The sequence below is a fragment of the Drosophila navojoa genome, chromosome 5 (assembly GCF_054131105.1).
Source record: "Drosophila navojoa isolate 15081-1374.11 chromosome 5, UAZ_NAV_1.0, whole genome shotgun sequence".
In the NCBI taxonomy this organism is placed as follows: domain Eukaryota; kingdom Metazoa; phylum Arthropoda; class Insecta; order Diptera; family Drosophilidae; genus Drosophila; species Drosophila navojoa.
In genome coordinates this window covers 3748223-3766921 of record NC_142893.1, presented here as the reverse complement: position 1 = coordinate 3766921, position 18699 = coordinate 3748223, and the positions used below count along the sequence as shown (strand labels likewise).

General features: G+C 45.1%; 3 protein-coding genes across 5 annotated transcripts; 2 read left to right on the top strand and 1 right to left on the bottom strand.

Moving 5' to 3' along the window:
• Positions 1 to 46: 46 nt before the first annotated feature.
• Positions 47 to 1497, bottom strand: ND-MWFE (NADH dehydrogenase (ubiquinone) MWFE subunit). 2 transcript variants are annotated; one of them, XM_089261903.1, is made up of 3 exons: positions 1273 to 1497; positions 992 to 1078; positions 47 to 237 (listed from the first exon to the last, which is right to left on the bottom strand). In XM_089261903.1, the coding sequence occupies exons 1-3, from the start codon at positions 1369 to 1371 to the stop codon at positions 133 to 135; spliced, it is 291 nt and encodes a 96-aa protein (XP_089118029.1). In that variant the 5' UTR covers positions 1372 to 1497; the 3' UTR covers positions 47 to 132. The 2 variants fall into 2 exon arrangements, with proteins under 2 accessions (XP_089118029.1, XP_089118030.1); XM_089261904.1 differs by lacking the exon at positions 47 to 237 and adding an exon at positions 310 to 444 and having other exon boundaries at positions 1273 to 1493.
• A 180-nt stretch (positions 1498 to 1677) lies between these two features.
• On the top strand, positions 1678 to 7189 carry TppII (Tripeptidyl-peptidase II). Its single transcript, XM_018104318.3, has 14 exons — positions 1678 to 1958; positions 2022 to 2141; positions 2203 to 2539; positions 2596 to 2901; positions 2974 to 3217; positions 3520 to 4074; positions 4144 to 4265; positions 4328 to 4484; positions 4554 to 4759; positions 4821 to 4984; positions 5045 to 5156; positions 5222 to 6217; positions 6276 to 6606; positions 6664 to 7189. The coding sequence occupies exons 1-14, from the start codon at positions 1905 to 1907 to the stop codon at positions 7034 to 7036; spliced, it is 4077 nt and encodes a 1358-aa protein (XP_017959807.3). The 5' UTR covers positions 1678 to 1904; the 3' UTR covers positions 7037 to 7189.
• Positions 7190 to 7393: 204 nt separating this feature from the next.
• Positions 7394 to 18369, top strand: Ack-like (activated Cdc42 kinase-like). 2 transcript variants are annotated; one of them, XM_018104316.3, is made up of 8 exons: positions 7395 to 7488; positions 8508 to 8577; positions 8912 to 9317; positions 9402 to 10487; positions 10554 to 11275; positions 11341 to 11575; positions 16005 to 17504; positions 17574 to 18369. In XM_018104316.3, exons 1-8 carry the CDS (start codon positions 7485 to 7487, stop codon positions 17763 to 17765), a joined length of 4215 nt encoding a protein of 1404 aa, XP_017959805.1. In that variant the 5' UTR covers positions 7395 to 7484; the 3' UTR covers positions 17766 to 18369. The 2 variants fall into 2 exon arrangements, with proteins under 2 accessions (XP_017959804.1, XP_017959805.1); XM_018104315.3 differs by lacking the exons at positions 16005 to 17504; positions 17574 to 18369 and adding an exon at positions 11824 to 15831 and having other exon boundaries at positions 7394 to 7488.
• The last annotated feature ends 330 nt before the right edge of the window (positions 18370 to 18699 follow it).

The following is an 18699-nucleotide window of genomic DNA, read 5'->3' as shown; positions in this document are numbered from 1 at the left end:
CCCATAGGGGTGGTTTTTATGCACAGGCAACAACAAGCACACAGGGTTGCTTCTCCCGTTCAGTTTATTCCAGTTGTTTACAAAGCTCAGCTACATAAATCATTATTTCAAATAAACAATAACTAAATTCAATTACTCTTGTTGTTTCTTCTTCTCTTTGCTATCCTGCTCTTTTTTCTTTTCCCTCTCTTTCTTCTCTTTTTCGTACTCATCTTCTTCTTGAATCTCCTTCAGACCCTGCAAATGAATTTGATTAAGCACCGATCATAAACTCTAATAAGAACTACAAAAATACTACTTAAATATACATATATTTTAAATTTTAAGTCCAATTTTAATTCAGTTTCGAATTATAATTTTATTCACTTTTTGCACTTAAGCTTAACAGAATTTCAACTAGGTTTACGTTTAGTTCTTATCCTCATCTGGTATAGCATTAAGACCCTGTAAGAGAATGAAACATATTCTCGAATTTTCATAATATTGAAGCAGAAGGGCTACATGCAGAAGCTTTGGCTGTGATCGCCATTCATTGTATATTTATAAATAACATAAGGAATGAAACAGGAAAACGTGAGTAATAATGATAAGTGCAACATAGGGATTAAATGAAAAGGATTCTGTAGTAAATATGACTCAGAAACGAATGATGTTATATGACAGATATTAATTGTTATATTGAGAAGGCAAAAGTATGATTATTGAAAGTGAAAGATGAAAAAGCCAGAAAAAATTATAACTAAATTATTGTCAGACAATTTTTGCTACTTAAGTGCTAGAGGTGAATGTGAACTAATAATGGGAAATCATAATTAATTTTGTTTTTTTAAATACATACATATGTGTAATAAATATAATTATAGTATTATATGGTTATGTTTACATGTTACAATCACAAATCAAACTCGGTTAGGAAAACTGAATAGAAATGATCAGGTAGACTGATGATACTTGGCATGCATACGAAACTAATATTAGAGATATCACTTACATTCATTATGTAGGGATTGTTGGTCAGTCGGAAATCACGCTGATACATAACACGGTCGAAGCGTTCGTCCATATTGCGGCGATAGGCCTGCAATCAATAAAATAAATAAACATAATTGGAAGTATACATATGTGTGTGAGTGTGTGTCCTTCAGTTACAACTTCAATGCATTTGAATGCTTTAAAAACGCGTCTCTAAATCATGTTTTATAAATTACGTTTAGTACATAGTCAACGAAGAGTATTATATAAGAACTTTGTGTTATTTCAACAAACACTTACGTTGCCCAGTGTGAGCTTCTGCAAACCGTACATCGCGTATATGGGCACGGAGAGTGCCACGGTAATGATTGCGGCGGATGGTAAGATTTCGAACCACATTTTGACTCTGACACCAAATTTATTGTGTTATTTTGCTATTAAAAAAAAACACGGCCAAGTGTCAGACAAACAGACAGCTGTTATGTTTGAACACCTATCGATGTATCGATAGGCCCAACGAATAATCAAAATAAATTTTATATGACATTATAATCAGAATGCGACTCGCTTGTAAATATTATAAGACGTTGTCAAGCTAATAAAGACAAATTTTTTCGCTTCTAAAACTAAAACTATTCGCTGATTAAATAAACAAGCTTAATAAAGAAAACGGTTCTAAGCAGCTGAACTGTGCCAGTGTGGCAACGCCACAATCCACTTAAATATATACACACGTATGCAGAGAAGAAAGCGAATTACCGCAAAATCATTCTATTAAAGGTTTGACAAGGCAAGAACGCAGACAGCATTCATCGTATCAACAGCGCGAAGACACGAATATTATATTTGGTAAACGCATCGATCAAATCAATCAAAACACTGTGCTAGCTGTGTTAAAAAACGGCAAGAACGAAAATAATTTACTTGAGAACATGGCTAGTGACCTAAGCGGCATTGTCGAGTCATCGTTTCCTACGGCAGCATTGGTAAGAATATATTTCATCAAGACTACATATGTATATTCGAAATTGTCATTATTGTGATGTTAGGTGCCGAAGGCGGAGACGGGCGTGTTGAACTTTTTGCAGAAGTACCCAGAATACGATGGCCGCGATGTGACAATCGCCATTTTCGATTCTGGTGTAGATCCCCGTGCAACGGGTCTTGAAGTAAGTAACTGTCAAGAGCATCATATGACATTTCCAGTTATTTCAATTAATTATTTAATAGGCTCTGTGCGATGGCACGACGGTGAAAGTAATTGAGCGCTTTGATTGCTCGGGTTGCGGCGATGTCGATATGAGCAAGAAGTTGATACCGAATGAGAATGGCATTGTAAAAGGCTTGTCTGGTCGTTCACTAAAGTTTACTCCCCAACTCCTTGCTCTCAACACAGACAAGGAGCGCGCAGTGCGCGTGGGCTTGAAGAGCTTCAGCGATTTGGTGCCTTCCAAAGTGCGCGACAATATTATCGCCCAGGCTAAGCTCAAGAACTGGGACAAGCCACACAAAACTGCCACGGCAAATGCCACCCGCAAGATTGTTGAATTTGAATCTCAAAATCCTGGTGAGCCAAAACTAATTATAACTTTCATGCAATCAAACTAATGATCTGTCTTGCAGGAGAAGCGTCCAAGCTGCCTTGGGACAAGAAGATAGTCAAGGAGAACCTAGACAATGAATTGGAAATGCTCAACTCTTATGAGAAACTTTACAATGACGTTAAGGTCTTCTACGACTGCGTTCTTATGCCAACTGAAAATGGCTGGCTGACCATCATTGATACCACAGAGGAGGGCGATCTGGCAAAAGCATTGCAAATTAACGAATATTCCAAGACGCATGAGACGAAAAATGTGGATGATTTCCTCTCGATTTCTGTCAACGTACACGACGACGGCAATGTGCTGGAAGTTGTGGGCATGTGCTGTAAGCAGAAGCACTTCATTAACAAATAGTCAATTAACTAAAGTTCCTGCTTTGTCAATTAATCAATTATAGCTCCTCATGGCACTCACGTTGCGTCTATTGCTAGTGGCAACCACAACTCGAGAGACATTGATGGAGTTGCGCCCAACGCTAAAATTGTGTCGTTAACTATTGGCGACGGTCGCTTGGGTTCAATGGAAACCGGAACAGCGCTGGTCCGCGGCATAATGAAGGTGATGGAGCTCTGTCGCGAGGGTCGTCGTATCGATGTGATTAATATGAGCTATGGCGAGCACTCGAACTGGTCTAACTCCGGGTAAGCAATGGCTACCATGTAGCAGATAGAGCATGAACATTGTCATTTATAGCGAAATTGATGAACTTGAGAAAAAGCGTAGAAGAATCAAGATCAAGTTGCCGAGGTAAATCGAATCATATTCTCATGCCCAACTCCTATTCTATCCCACACCATATACATCCGCCAATGCGCGTTAGTGTTCACACTTAGTTAATCTCTTTCTTGATACAGTTCAATGATTGAATAACACAATTCATGTTTTTGAATAGGTTGCCTATATATTTGTCGTCTTTTAATTGCTACTTTCCACTTATTTGCAGTCGCATTGGTGATCTGATGAACGAGGTGGTCAATAAGTACGGTGTTGTCTGGGTAGCCTCGGCGGGCAATCATGGACCGGCTCTCTGCACAGTTGGTACTCCTCCTGACATCAGTCAGCCGAGCCTGATTGGTGTGGGCGCCTACGTCTCGCCACAGATGATGGAAGCCGAGTATGCGATGCGTGAGAAGTTGCCTGGTAATGTTTACACCTGGACATCACGCGACCCCTGCATCGATGGCGGTCAGGGCGTCACGGTGTGCGCACCAGGGGGCGCCATCACATCCGTGCCACAGTTCACCATGACCAAGTCGCAGCTGATGAACGGCACTAGCATGGCAGCGCCTCATGTGGCCGGTGCAGTGGCCTTACTTATTTCCGGGCTAAAGCAACAGCAGATTGAGTACTCGCCGTACAGTATTAAGCGGGCTATAAGCGTCACGGCCAACAAGCTGAGCTATGTGGATCCCTACGCCCAAGGCCACGGTCTACTCAATGTGGAGAAGGCATTTGAGCATTTGGTTGAGCATCGTCAATCCAAGGACAACATGTTGCGGTAAATAGTGTATGCCTTGGGTATGGATGACAATAGTTGCTTCATCTTTTGTTTTTCCTCTTGTTGCAGCTTCTCAGTGCGCGTGGGCAACAACAACGCAAAGGGCATTCATCTCCGCGATGGCGTGCAGCGCAAGTTCATTGACTTCAATGTCAACATTGAGCCCGTCTTTTTCAATGACAAGGAAGTGGGTGAGTGGAGCATAAGGGCTCTCATCTTAAGCACTTACTCATTAAGTTTACTATCGTTTTAGATCCCAAGGAGAAATTCAATTTCAATGTGCGCCTCAGTCTTGTGCCCTCGCAATCTTGGGTGCAGTGTGGCGCCTTCCTGGACCTTAGCTATGGAGTTCGCTCGATTGTTGTTCGAATTGATCCGACTGGCCTGCAGCCAGGTGTGCACAGTGCTGTGTGAGTACCTGCGGCTAAATATCAAGTATACTTTTGTGTATTAACTTAAAACTATTTTAACAACTGCAGCGTTCGTGCCTATGATACCGCCAATGTGCAGAAGGGTCCATTGTTTGAGATACCCGTTACAGTGGTGCAGCCTCATGTATTGGAGGATACACAAAGTACTCCCATCTTTGAACCGTTTTCAAATAGGGCTGATAAAAGCGTTGAGTTTCAACCAAATACAATTCAAAGGGACTTTATTCAAGTACCAGACAAGTCTACCTGGGCAGGTGAGTTTATGTTCAATATAATTTCTAAAATCAATTATAAATCTTTCTCTCGTTTCTTAAGTGCTGCGCATGCGCCTAACTGATCCCAACCGCGGCAACGATGTTGGAAAGTTCTTCCTACACACTAATCAATTGTTACCAAATCAATCTTGTCGCAAGCTGGAAACAATGAAAATTATTGGCGTCAGCTCGGAATCTGAAGCCACGGCTACCTTCCGTGTGAAGGTGAGAAGAAAATGGAGCAAAATTCCTAAATAGTAGATTATCTAAAAACCAATCTTGCAGGCCAACAAAATACTGGAGCTGTGCATTGCCAAGTACTGGTCCAATCATGGCCAGAGTCATTTGAAATACAGTCTCGAGTTTCACGGCGTGACTGCACTCAATCAAAATGCATGTAAATATAGCCACAGTACCATATTGAACAATAGTATCTCAATTTGTTAACCATTCTTCTCTCAGATGTCATGCACGCTGGTCGTGGCATACACAAGCTGGAACTGGGAGCGCTGGTGTCCGAGGAGGTTCAACCATCGCTGCAGCTGAAGACTGCTGCGGTCGTGCTCAAACCAAGCGAGGCAAAAATCTCGCCATTGAGTGCCATACGTGATGTCATCCCAGAGGGCAGGCAGATCTATCAGAATATGCTCGTCTATAATCTGAACGTAAACAAGGCAGCGGAGGTGGCGTTGTATGCACCGCTGTTTAACGATTTGCTTTACGAAGCGGAATTTGAGTCGCAGATGTGGATGCTGTTCGATGTTAACAAAACCCTGTTGGCCACCGGCGACGCACACTCCCACACGTTTTTCACAAAGCTGGAAAAGGGAGAGTATACTGTGAGACTGCAGGTGCGCCACGAGAAGCGTGAGCTGCTGGAGAAAATTTCAGAGGCCAACCTCATTGCGGTGTACAAGTTGGCCAATATGATCTCTCTAGACTTTTACGATAGCTACAACCAGGGCATTGTCGGTGGCCGTAAAATATCGTCCACCAAGGTGAGAGACACCAGTAAAGTCATATACATTGCGCCCATCAGTCAGGAGAAGCTGAATAAGGCCAATTTACCGTCGCCGTGCGCCTGGTTGAGTGGCAATCTAATCCTCCCAAAGGACGAGGGCGGCCGTCGCGTCGACCTCCATTCGTTCACATACATACTCAATCCGGCTGAGAAGAAATCTTCCTCAAATGGCGCCGCCAATGGAGCTGCTGCCAACAATGCCAATCCAGCAGCAGCAGCTGCTTCTACTAATGGAGTCAAGCCGAAGCCAGCTTCCACCATCCAAGGCGAAACAAGCGCTGCAAATTCAGCTGGCGGCGATGGAGTCACAAGCCAAACTGAGGGTCCCGCCAATGGTTGCAGTGGCACGCCCAGCTCGCCACAAAAGGGCAAAGCTGGCGCCGACGATTATGCAGAGAGTCTGCGAGATTTCCAATGCTCGCACATTGCCAAGTGTGGTAGGTTTGAGTGTTACTTTATTAAGATCATTTTGGCATTATACAATGGTTTCTTTAGATCTAGAAAAGGCTGAGAAGATTTATAACGAAGTTATCGCCGCACATCCCAAGCACTTGCCGGCCCATCTGCAGTTGATTCAAAACATCGAATCGAGCGAATTGAAGAGCCTATTGCCGTTCGCATTTGTCGCTGCCCAACAGAACAGAAGCAAAGAGGGCGATAATGCCAATGCGGACAAGCCAAAGGAGGATTTGCAGAAGCAGCGGTCGGCCTTGGAGCGCATTGTCAAGCTGGCTGATATTGTAATCAAGGAAACTGATGCTGATGCCCTGCTTTCTTACTATGGTATTAAGAACGATACCCGCTCAGATGCAGCTAAGATCAAGACGTAAGTCAATGAAAGAAAATCCCAAGCTTACAATTAATATACCATATGTTATTGTAGAAACATGGATAAGCAGAAGAATAATCTTATTGAAGCATTGGTCAAGAAGGGTATCGCCCTCGCCAAGGTTTATGTGCTCGATGATAATTTGAAGGATCATTTGGCTGAGTTGAATGACGTCTACACCGACATTATTAAGTTTATCGACGCCAACGATAATAAGGCAATCCAATTCTCCATTTGGCATGCTTTTGCGCACAATCACTATGGACGCATGTACAAATACGTGGCAAAGATGGTTGAGGACAAACGCGCACGTGAACTTTACGAGGAGATGGCTGCAATCAATTGCGCGATGGGCTACGAGCATACAAAGCCCCTCATCGATCGCTTGGCTGTCAGCTACTTCCCGGGCAGCTTCCGTTTGTTCTAAGAAATGTTCGATGCAAGTTTTAAAGCAGTTAGCTAAAGGATCTTATAGAATGCACATTTTTAATCTTCTCACTGTTTTATTTGTATTGCAAGCCGTGAAGGAATCAAGCAAATATATAATGTAAATGAATTCAGTATACTTCCAATGTAAAAAGCAGCCGTTTTTTATTTGCAAGATTTATCAAAATGGTTTGCATAATGTAAGCTAGGGGCTATTTGTAATTTTCATTTGAATGCGAACGCACAGCTGTTTTTCACAAAACTGTTAAGTATTTGTTTACATGTTAAACTCATAATGGCACTGTATCTTAGCGGAAAAGTGTGACCATAAACTTCGATTGAACAAGTTAGTATTTTTCCATAATTGCGAAGAGCCATTTTCTGCTAACACTCTTAGTTCACACTGTTGAAGATGCAGTACTCCCAAACAATGCACACGCAAAAATAAAATGGGTAAGAATGAGTTAAAAAGTGCAAATGTTTATTAAAAACTTTGCTGATAGTGTAAACGATCCCTGAAGAGATAACTGGATAGTAAAAAGTGACTGTATTTAACGAAATTGCAAGTGTTTTCAATGCAGGAAAAAACTGTGTCTGCTACGTAGTTGTAGCTTCCGTGCTTCCGTATGTATGTGAGTGCGGTGTAATTGTATGTGTACGCGTGTGTATTGACCGATCGATTTATTTTGCAAATTCAAGGACAACTGGAAATCCTGCGGGATAGCTTGTCGGTTTAATTGTAGAAGAAGTAAATGGCCGCCCTTAAAAGCAACATTTGCGACATATAAATGCGTCATCTTCACAGAAAATTCATTAGCAATAACAGTCCAGCGGATGTGGACAGTTTCCATGGAATTTATTATCTCAATGAATGTTCAACGTTCATTCGGCATTCGGTCGCACTGATGACTCAAGTTGCAAATCCAGAAGTTTTTAACCGACATTATCAGTCAATCTGTGTACACACAAAACACAAACAGATGTACATATGTACAAATGTGTGTATATACATGTGTTGCGCGTTGTTTCCTTTACAAAAGCAAACAAAAACACGACAGAAAAAAAAGAGACAAATGCTGCGGGTTGAGGCCAGCGACAACAACGGCAATCAGAATTTTGTGTCAGTGCTTATGTATATATGTATATTGTATGTGTGTGTGTATATGAGGTGGGACTGAAACATCAAGATATTGAAATGAAAGAATACAAATATTTTAAGGCTGCCACATGAGGGCGCCGCTGCCATGAAAGTCAAACAAATGTGTTGGCGTCTTTGCTAGTGGGTGTAAAAGAAATCCATACCACCCACATGCACACGCACCACTCTATATAACGCGCACACATGCATAGAAGCAGAAACAGACAGAGTCAATATTATGGAGTGCAGCTGTTCTTGGTTTATCGGCTACATCGCATGCATACTTAAGTTAAATATGCATTTATAAAAACGTATTTATTTTTATATTCTCCAGAGTGCCCACAAATTGATTTATATGAATTCCTCACCGAGTCCGAACTGCAGCAATACTACAATGCCATCAAGTGAGTTGTGTGACCCAAATAGATACTCTATGCTCCAGCAAGGTATGCTGATCACAAGCAAATGCGAGCAAACTTTAAATTTCCCCCATGCCAGCTAAGAGAGTCATTAAGTGCAGTAGAGTTATTAGTATTTTTTAATACCTTTATTACCATAATTTAATACCAATGCGCACAGTTAATGTATCGATATGGGTATTTTGACACCGATGCGAGAAGCAACAACAGATGTAAAGAGCATTTGTGTGATCTGCATATTAAGCTGAGCTTTGACGAACACGTGACTCATTAAAAATGCCGCTTGGTGCATTTATTTGTTTCTCTTTTGTGCACACAGAAACGAACTAAAAATAACAAATGCAGCCCAATTTAAATATGCAGCAGATGAGGATTTACGTTTCATTGGCCTGTCGAGGCCGGAAATACGAAGACTGCGCAAGTTCTATGAAAAGCATTTCCCCCACAGCTACCTCAGCAAAATCAAGCGCCTGCTACAAGCGCCCGCCACAATTGTGAAGCGCGAAGATGGGGCTGGGGCTGGTGGGCAGGCAACAAATGAGAGCAGCGCCGCTGCAGGGACGACCAACACAGCGACCCGCAATGGCGGTAGCAGCTCGCCGGGCAGCAAGGCACCCAACAATAAGCACATCATACCGGCTGATTCGATTAGCGTTAATAAGCAGCTGGGCATTGGGGAGTTTGGCATTGTGCAGCAGGGCGTTTGGACGAATGGCAGCGAGCGGGTGAGTACGATATCTGAACCCCCTCCCTCTCAAGGGCTTCCGGCTGAATTGAGTAATTAATTTTGACTGCTGATTGCTGCACAGATTCAAGTGGCCATCAAGTGCTTGTGCCGCGAGCGCATGCAATCGAATCCCATGGAGTTTCTCAAGGAGGCAGCCATAATGCATTCAATTGAGCACGAGAACATTGTGCGCTTGTATGGAGTGGTGCTGGACACGGATTCCCTGATGCTCGTCACTGAACTGGCCCATCTACGTTCCTTACTCGAGTGCCTTAAGGATTCCGGCTTGCGCGTCAGCTTTCTCACAATACCCACGCTATGTGAGTTTGCGCTGCAGATCTGTAATGGTATGCGCTATCTGGAGCAAAAGCGACTGATACATAGAGATTTGGCTGCACGGAATATATTGGTCTTTAGCAAGGACAAGGTGAAGATCTCGGACTTTGGGCTATCGCGGGCCCTGGGCGTGGGCAAGGACTACTACAAGACAAACTTCAATGTGAATCTAAAGCTGCCGATTGCCTGGTGTGCACCAGAATGCATCAATTACTTGCGCTTCACCAACGCCTCCGATGTTTGGGCCTATGGCGTTTGCCTGTGGGAGATGTTCTCATATGGCTTCCAGCCATGGGCGGCACTGACTGGTTTACAGATACTGGAAGCTATAGATTCGCCCAATTTTCAGCGCCTCGAGCAGCCTGACTGCTGTCCACGCGAGTATTACACTTTGATGATGAAGTGCTGGCAGGACGATGCCCTCAAGCGGCCAAAGTTTAGCGAAATTTACGAGCAACTGCCTGACATGAAGCCTGAACAGCTGAAGGCCGTTGTCAACTGTGTGGAGCCGAAGAAGGATCATTTGTTGTATCGCCAGGGCGATATCATAACTGTGCTCGATCGCAACACTGGCATGCCCTTCTGGAAAGGCGTTTTGAGCACCGGAAAGACAGGTTTCTTTAATCCCTCGAATACTGTCGCCTTTTTGGAGGGCTTGCCCTGCTCTTCCAATCGCGATTCCTTTAGTCGTGTCGGCGACCATCGCATTAGCAAGCGCAAATTGCGTACGGAAATGATTTCGAAACCGCAGAATGATTTTAAGCATACCGGGCATGTTGGCATTGATGGCGCCACTTTTGGTGACATTGCCTTCCTCGGCAGCTCTCAAAATGTAAGCCCAATTTAATTGTGATCCCATTGGTTATATATGCTCACTTGTTTCTGCTTTTATCTACAGTGCAATCACGTGCCCAAACAGATTGTGACGCCCTACAAACCGTCGGAGGACATTGAACAGACTCCACTGCTACTGCCTCCGACGCCCACCAGCCCCGACTCGCTGCAAACGGCGAGCGGATATTTCCCAGAGGGCGCCGGCACCTCCATGAATCCCACGTTTATTCCCTCCACGGAGCACACGCCCAAACTGATACCTAGCAATGGGCATAGCTCATTTGACTTTGCTGGCTCCACAAATCCCTTTGCCTCCCACACTTTGGATGAGGAGCAGCTTGCTTATGCGCTGCAAAACAATAATTACGGGGCGGATGGCAAGAGCATCCACTCGGAGCCCAATTGGCGGGCCAGTTCACGCAATACGACGGACGATCCACACGAATATCACGAAATATCCGACGATGAGATCGCTGGCGACAAGCTGGACTTTGGTCCCTCGCTGTTGGATGAGATCAACTCGATGTTTGGTTCAATTAGCGGCGCCTCTGGCAGCCAGCCAAAGTCGCCCGACTTTGATCATGTGAACACAAAGAACGAGTTCGCTGAGATGACTGCAAAGTTTAACCACAAAAGTGGCGACAGCAATGGCAATAAGCATGGTCATGGATTGCTGCCCACGTTGTCCAAGAAGAAGGCATCGACGGGCACGGTAAAGCCCATTTCGGTCAAGGATGAGAAGATACTGAACCATGCCATCGAAATGGCCAACGAGATTAGTGCCAGGTTCGATATACCTAACTTATATTTATTGAACAGATGGACTCATCTCTTGTTTCTCTCCTGCGCAGATCCATGATTGATTTGGTCTCTGATCATACGCCAGCCACGCACAGTCCGAAGCGCAAATTTAGTTTTCGCTTTCCGCATTTGAGCAGCGGCAGTGGCAGCGGCGGGGACAAGTCAGGTGGGGCTTTGGGTGGTGCTGCAGGCAGCTCTGCACTTACTCCCACGCATGGAAATGCCTCGCCGTTCTCCAAGAAGAAGAACTTCACGGAGGAGCTGCAGAGCATACCCGATATTCAGGTGAGCTTCAATAGCATAAAGGATAAAAGGCAGAGTCTTGCGTTAAGTGTATGTAGAGCTAGTCTGGATAATTATGTGATTATGTTGTGTTTGCTAATCTGGAGGTCTCTTTCTTGTCTACACTCTGCTCTCTCTTTCTTCATCATTCGCGTTGGCGCGCCCCGTTCATTCCCTTTGCTTTGTTTTGGTTGTCCAATTTGTTCGTTTTTCTTTGCCTTTCGTTCGTTTTCCCCTCACACATCAAGCAGCGCTTTCGATCGCTAAGTGAGATCAAGAACAGCTCCGATCTGCGCATACCCATCTTTGACAAGGAGAGCTCTGACTTTCTCTTTGAGAAATCTCGCGAGATACTCAGCCGTCCGCTGAACCGAGACCTGAACAGCGAGGAGTCCAGAGAGCGCGAGCCCAAGAGCATCAATGATAACATTATGGACATTGAGAATACTTTGAAGGCGCTCAATCTGGACTTTATGCACACGTACACGGAGCTGGACAAGAGCGACTCCAACGACACCATTTTGAATGATCAGCTGCCGCAGCTGGTGGGCTCCCTTGATGATGGGATCAGCAGCGCCACGGGCAGCCTGAAGTCTGCTGTCTACAGCTACAGCAACGGGGTGCAAACGATGTTTGATTTCAATGCAGCCACCAGCCATCTGGACAAGCATCTGCAGTACATGCACAATCAGGCGCAGCTGCACAGCCAGCAGCCGGAGCAGCAAAAGCTGATCGAGGACAAGCGCAGCAGCACCCCGGACACGGGCTTCGCGTCGCGGGATACGAACATCTCGTTGTCGCGACGCAGCAGCCAGAAGAGCAGCTACAGCCCGCAGGAGAGCTACTTTCCCATGAAGAGCGACGCCCTGTACAGTGCACCGCCCATTGTCATGAGCAGCGGGTACGAGCGCTTCGGCAATGGCCACACCAAGCAGATGCTGGCCAGCGCCTCGCCCGTCAAGTCTTGCTTGAATGCCAGCAGCAGCTCCGTGTATGCGGCGGCTGCGAAGAGCCATCGCCAGCGTTCCACTTCCTTTAACGAGAGCTTCCAGTCCATTTCGCCGGTGCTGTCGGATGCCAAGCATCGGCAGTTCAGACAGGAGTCACTGCATCAGCAGCAGCAGCTCGCGCATCACCTGTCACAGCAGCAGCAGCAGCAGCATCTGCAGCAGCAACAGCAACATCAGCAGGTGTCACTGCCCAGACGCTCGGCCTCCTATAAGCCGCGTTCGATACGCGCGCGCACCTTGCGCCGCCTCAGCTACAATCCCATGACGCTTGACTCCAGCAGCTCGTCCAGCGGCGGCGAGGAGCCAACGAAGCCAAGCTTGGCGCGCTCCGAGTGCGATATACGCGCACGCGTCGCCGGCAGCTCCAGCAGCTCGTTGTATCGTCGGCGTCGGGCGGGCTTGAATCGGCAGGTGCAGTCCGCCTGCCAGGATGAGCGAGAGACCATCATATCGCCACGCCAGCTGTATGGCTCCAACTCCAGCATCAAGTCAGCGCCGCACTACAACCTGGGCGGCAACCGACGCAGCTTCCATCGACCGGGCACTGGCTACGAGCAGTTCCACTATGACGAGCGCATCTACGACTTTGGAGGACGCGGACCGGGCAACAATTACACCACGCAAATGGCACAGCATACGCTGCTGTCGGCTACCCAATCGCAGAAGCTCAGCTCCGGCTCGGGCTCCTCCTCGGCGGCCTCGTCTGCCGTGGCCACCTATCGCACTGCCACGTCTGCATCTGCCGTGCAGCCGCGACCCATGAGCGGGGTGACGCTGCACGAGTTCGACATTAGTCGGCTCACGGGCAAGAGTCCCACGTCCACCAATTATGTGGGAAGTTCGCCGGACGAGCTGAAGCAACAGCGGGATAGCCAGGTGCAGAGTCTGACGCAGCTGCCAGTGAAGCCGCAGCGACCCACAGAGTTCCATTGGCCCGAGAAGATCCATGCCTCGGCGGTGCAGCAGCACGAGATGCATTGGCGCCAGCTCAAGCAGCAGCCACTACAGCCTCAGCAGCTGCCGCTGGTGACAACGGCGCGAGACTCGAGTGACAGCAGCTCCTCGTCCAGCACGGAGAGCGGCGATGAGTTTCAATTCCGGCGGGAATTCGTTGCGCCACGGATTCCGCCAAGCCCGGCTCCATAACTAAGGAAAATGCTGAAATATGTTCTCAATTTACTATTCGGGCATGTGCTGTCGGATTAGGGCGTCGCCACGCCCCCACACTCTGAGTGTGTCTGTGTGTGCCGAAGTGTGTGTTGCAGTGTGGTGTGTGTCGCTAGGTGTGTGCGTGTGGGTGGGTTGGTGGTTTGTGTCGGAAGAGTAAATTGTAGAAATATTTACAGCGAATATTTATTAGTGTTTACATAACCTATATATATATATTATATCGATATATATGTATATATATATATATATATATGTATATTTTGGATTTGAATATTTGAGAGCGTGCCTTATTCGGAAACACGGAAGACCTCTCAGAACGGATGATAATAATAAACGTAATTTGCAGTTACAGTTACAGTTACAGTTACACACAGATGCAGATGCATTTTACAGTTACAGATTCAGATACACTTCAATTGAATTGAGATTAAAGCATAAGCAATACGCAAGTCAAGTTCAGGGGTAAGTCCCTCCCGCCCCACTCCGAAGTAATTCAACTAAAACAGCTCAACAATAACTAAAGCAATATTAACTAGTTGCAATATATATATTAATACAAAGGATAACGAATAAAGAATATTAGCAAATCAGAGAAGGCTTCGACTGCTCGAAGTTGCAATAGCCTTGCAAGCATTTGATAAATATTTGATATAGAAGAGATTGTTAACTGATTCCGAAAGTGTTATTTTAGTAGTCCGCTAAGGTATAGACTTGCAAGGATATGCAGTTATAAATTTGGAAATTGACAAAAAAAAAAAAAAAAAACAACAAAGACTCGAATACAATTTAGCATTAAAACTCAACTCCACTCAACAGAAGGCTTCCAGAACAAGGCTACTCAGCTCCATTCAGACGAAACTGTGCTTGAACGAGGCGCTGGCAACAAATAGATATAGAAATCGAATACGAAAACAATTTCCTACAGATCTCAGATATCATTATTTATTATCATCCACAAAACAGAGCTTGGTTGTCAGAATCGTTGCAAGCAGAAGAGAAAAATGACGAGAACTTAGGAAGAATTGAATGAGAGAGAATCAGAGAGGATCAGTATTAGCATTTCATCGTACACGGGACACTGAGCAAACACCTCACATATCTATATGACAGGGTATAAAAATGAACAACAAAAACACACGGCAACAACAACAACGACAACAGTCATCAAATACACACACACACACACACACAGACGCAAACTCAACCGTTGACAATCCTTCATTAAGAACAACATTCCCAAAAAAAAAAAAAAATAAATAAATAAATAATAATAATAATAAAATAAAATTTTCTATCATAAAAAAAAAAAACAAAATTTATATTGTCCGATAAAAAAAAAAAAAAACGAAACAAAAAAAACTCGTACATATGCGAATGTGTATTATGTGCCATATCCTTACGCTTGCATTTTTACTATACTATACTATATTATAATTGATATACATACATACATACCTACTATATATGAAACACGCGAATACCCTGCAAGAGAGAAAGAGAGGTATATCTGCTACTTTCGCATAATCAGAGATTTTCAAGCAAAACAATTTTTTTAATACTATGTTAGAGCTCCACTGCGAGCAGTACGAACTTGAATAATGTATTCGAATTAAACGATTTGTCGCATTCTGTGCATTTATTGATCAAGAATAACCGAAATACGAAGCAGAAGAGGAAAACAAAAAACAATTACTTATATACAAAGTTTATATACATACTTACATATATAATTACAAATTCATATATATATATTATATATTCATATCTAAAAGAAGATCTAAAATATATTAAACTACCAAAAAATGATATTCTAAAGCATGCGTTCGAAGCGTTTCAAAGCCCAAATGAATGAAAAATACCTAAACCTAAACCTAAACTTAAACTAAAATCTAAAAAGAAAACTTTTTCCAAGTATTATATATACATATTTAAAAAAAAAAAAAATGAAAAAAATCATGAAGAGAGAAAAACAAAATTATTTAAAGTTTGCATTCTAAGAACCAAACAGAAAACCAATTGGTAATCAAAAAAAAGTTGTGTATATTTAAAGGGATTTAATAAAGCAAAAGACAAAAAGAATTTCTGCATAGATCTATTTAAATATTTATGTATAAATTATGTATTTCAATTTGTTTCGTTTAGTATTTGTCTTAAGCTCTTTTTTTATTCTTTGCTTATCAGTTTTTATTTTATTTATTTTTTAAACATATTTCTTTTCTTTTCCCCTCTGTTCCCCTTTTGACTCTTCACAGTCGCTGATTGGCGAGGAGGGCCGCGAGGCGTACAACAGCCTGATCGAGCGCAAGGGCATGCTGGACATTGGCCCCAGTCCGGCTGCCACGCTGCTGCGTCACATGGACACGGATGAGTTTGAGCTGATGAACTCCAAGACGCTGCCACGTCGTCTGGGCAGCCAGCTGAGCTATCCAGGTACAGCGGCAGCGGCTGCTGCTTCGCCAGCTACCCCTGCCGCGGAGCCTTCGAGCGCGGCTGCAGACTGCGCACGTCCTTTGCAGCGCTTGCAGCCGCCGCGACCCATGACGCTGCCAACGCGAGGTGCGGCGCAGCGAGTGCGTCGGGCCGAGCAGGCGAACGTCGTGGAGCGGCAGAGCGATGAGAATCGCAATGAGCCCTGCGAGAGTCCCAGCTATATGACACACCCCAGCTACAAGTTCCCGGAGCCGCAGGAGACGAATGCATTGCCGTTGCCATCGCGCGAGGGCAAGAAGCAGGTGAAGACCAGCGCCAAGCGACACGTGCGCAAGTATCCGCTCATCATCCCAGCGAATGGCGTGCAGCGCACGCTCAGCAAGGTGGCCGACTTTGGTGATGCATCGCCGCAGCCGCAGCAGCAGACGCTTCAGCACCAACAGCAGCACCAGCAGCAGACTCGCTCCATTGAGGTGGTGGCTGCAATGCAACGCTCGAGCAGCGTCCGTCGTGGACCCGATGCGCGCGAGTACGAGAATATGCCGGCCATAGCAGGCGAAGCATCTGCGGCCCATACCTACCAGAATCTCGAGAAGCTAGAGAAACAGGCGCCTGCCGACGCAGCTGGGCTGACGGACAGCGCCTCGCTGCAGTTCGAGTCCATATTGGAGGGAGACATGAGCAAGGAGGGCATGGTGTTGCAGTCGCCGGACGTGACCGATGGCTTCTACAACTTCTCCATACAGAAGGAGCACTACAACAAGAGCAAGGACGTCGGCTTCGAGCCCGCCCAAGTCACGGGACTTTATGTGAACGACGATGAGCTGCGCAACCTGGACAAGCCGCTGGCAACCAGCAACAGCTCCACCACGCTGGACTCTGCAGCAGTGCCGCAAGAGATGGCACCAACTGCTGCCTCAGCAGCAGCTGCTGTAGCCGCGGCGGCAGCAGCAGCGGCCTCTACAGCAACAGCCGTGACAGCAGCTGAGGAGCCTTTGGAGAGCATTAGCACGCGGCGCTTCGCTAGCGCCGACAATGAGCTCGCGGGCAATGCGCTCTTTAAAAAGGTGCGTGCCTCCGTCAACCAGGCAATGAATCGCAACTCCATCAATGGCAACGATGTGGCGAGCAACCACTCGACGCCTGCATCGAAGCCACAAACGGAGGCGGAATACTTTGCAGCCACGGCGGCACGTTTGGCCGACTCGAATTCCGTGAGCTGTGAGGATTTGCTGGAGTTCTCCGACAAGAAGCCACGTGGCTGTGAGCGGGGCGTCGACTCAGACGAAGTACGCATCATGGTCAAAGTACTGGGCAAAGACGTAAGTTTAATACAATATTAATATACATATATTTAATATTCGCAACTAATGCATACATATTCCACACAGAGCACACCCATACGCTGCCTGGCCGCCCTGGAGTTCATCAATTGGGATGTTCACAAATCCATTAAATTGATTAAGCTGCAGAATATACTTGCTGAGGCGAATCTCAGTCTGTCCGCTGCATTCGAGGCACTGCAGCAGCAGGAATGGGATTTGCAGACAACAGCCGCGAAGCTGAAGGGACTTAAGCTCTGAAGAGTGCGCAAATCGATACATAGACCTGATATATGTGCACATATATATCATGTATACCATGCGCCTCTTGGGAACAACATCGTTTGTGGCCTTCTTGTCTTCGTTTATAACTTTAAGCATTTAAAGTTCACTTTCCTTTATTATTTAATACTATAGAATGTAGGACATCTTTAACTCAAACTCAATCACTGCTCAAAATATGTTTCTATTGTATTCATACTCCTCTCCTACTGTATGAACGTATCTCAGCATGTACTTATCTAATAATGCAATGTATCTAGTTCTTAATTGTATAATCTTTTAAATACCTATAGCCAGTTTTTGGATCAATACAGATCGAAAGGATCAATTAGCACTAACTGAATGCATCCAACAATAATGACATGTCTACAAAGGATAGCCGGAACTGAGCTGCAGCTATATCGGCTGTCATACGCAGTGGCATATTCATCAAATTTATGCAACAGATGAGGCAACAGCTACCGGCACCAGTACGGCTGCAGCTGCCACACCAGTTAGCGCTAAGAAAATAAACATATAGTGCCTAAAAATGTATGAATTAAGCTCAAAATAAACGGAAACAAATTTAAAATTTCAAAAATAACGTGTGTTTATTTCATGGCGGGTAAAATAAAAGTTCAAATGCTGGTTTAAACTCAACGGTCCATTTCGCCCCTGGAGGATATGCAACGAATATTTTTGTTCGCTTAAACTTGGTTGCTTGCTGGAGATTTCTGTTCGCCTGGTACTTCAGCTGAATTTTAGTTAACATTTTAAAAGGGTTGCCCTCTAGAGTATGCAACGAATTTTGTTTTTTGGGCAACAACGTTTCAGTTTTTTAGCTATAACTCGGCCGAATCCTGGCGCAGGATGAAAAAACTTGGTGCGTTAGTATCCTGAAAAGAACGGCTATGAATCGCCATCAAAACATTAT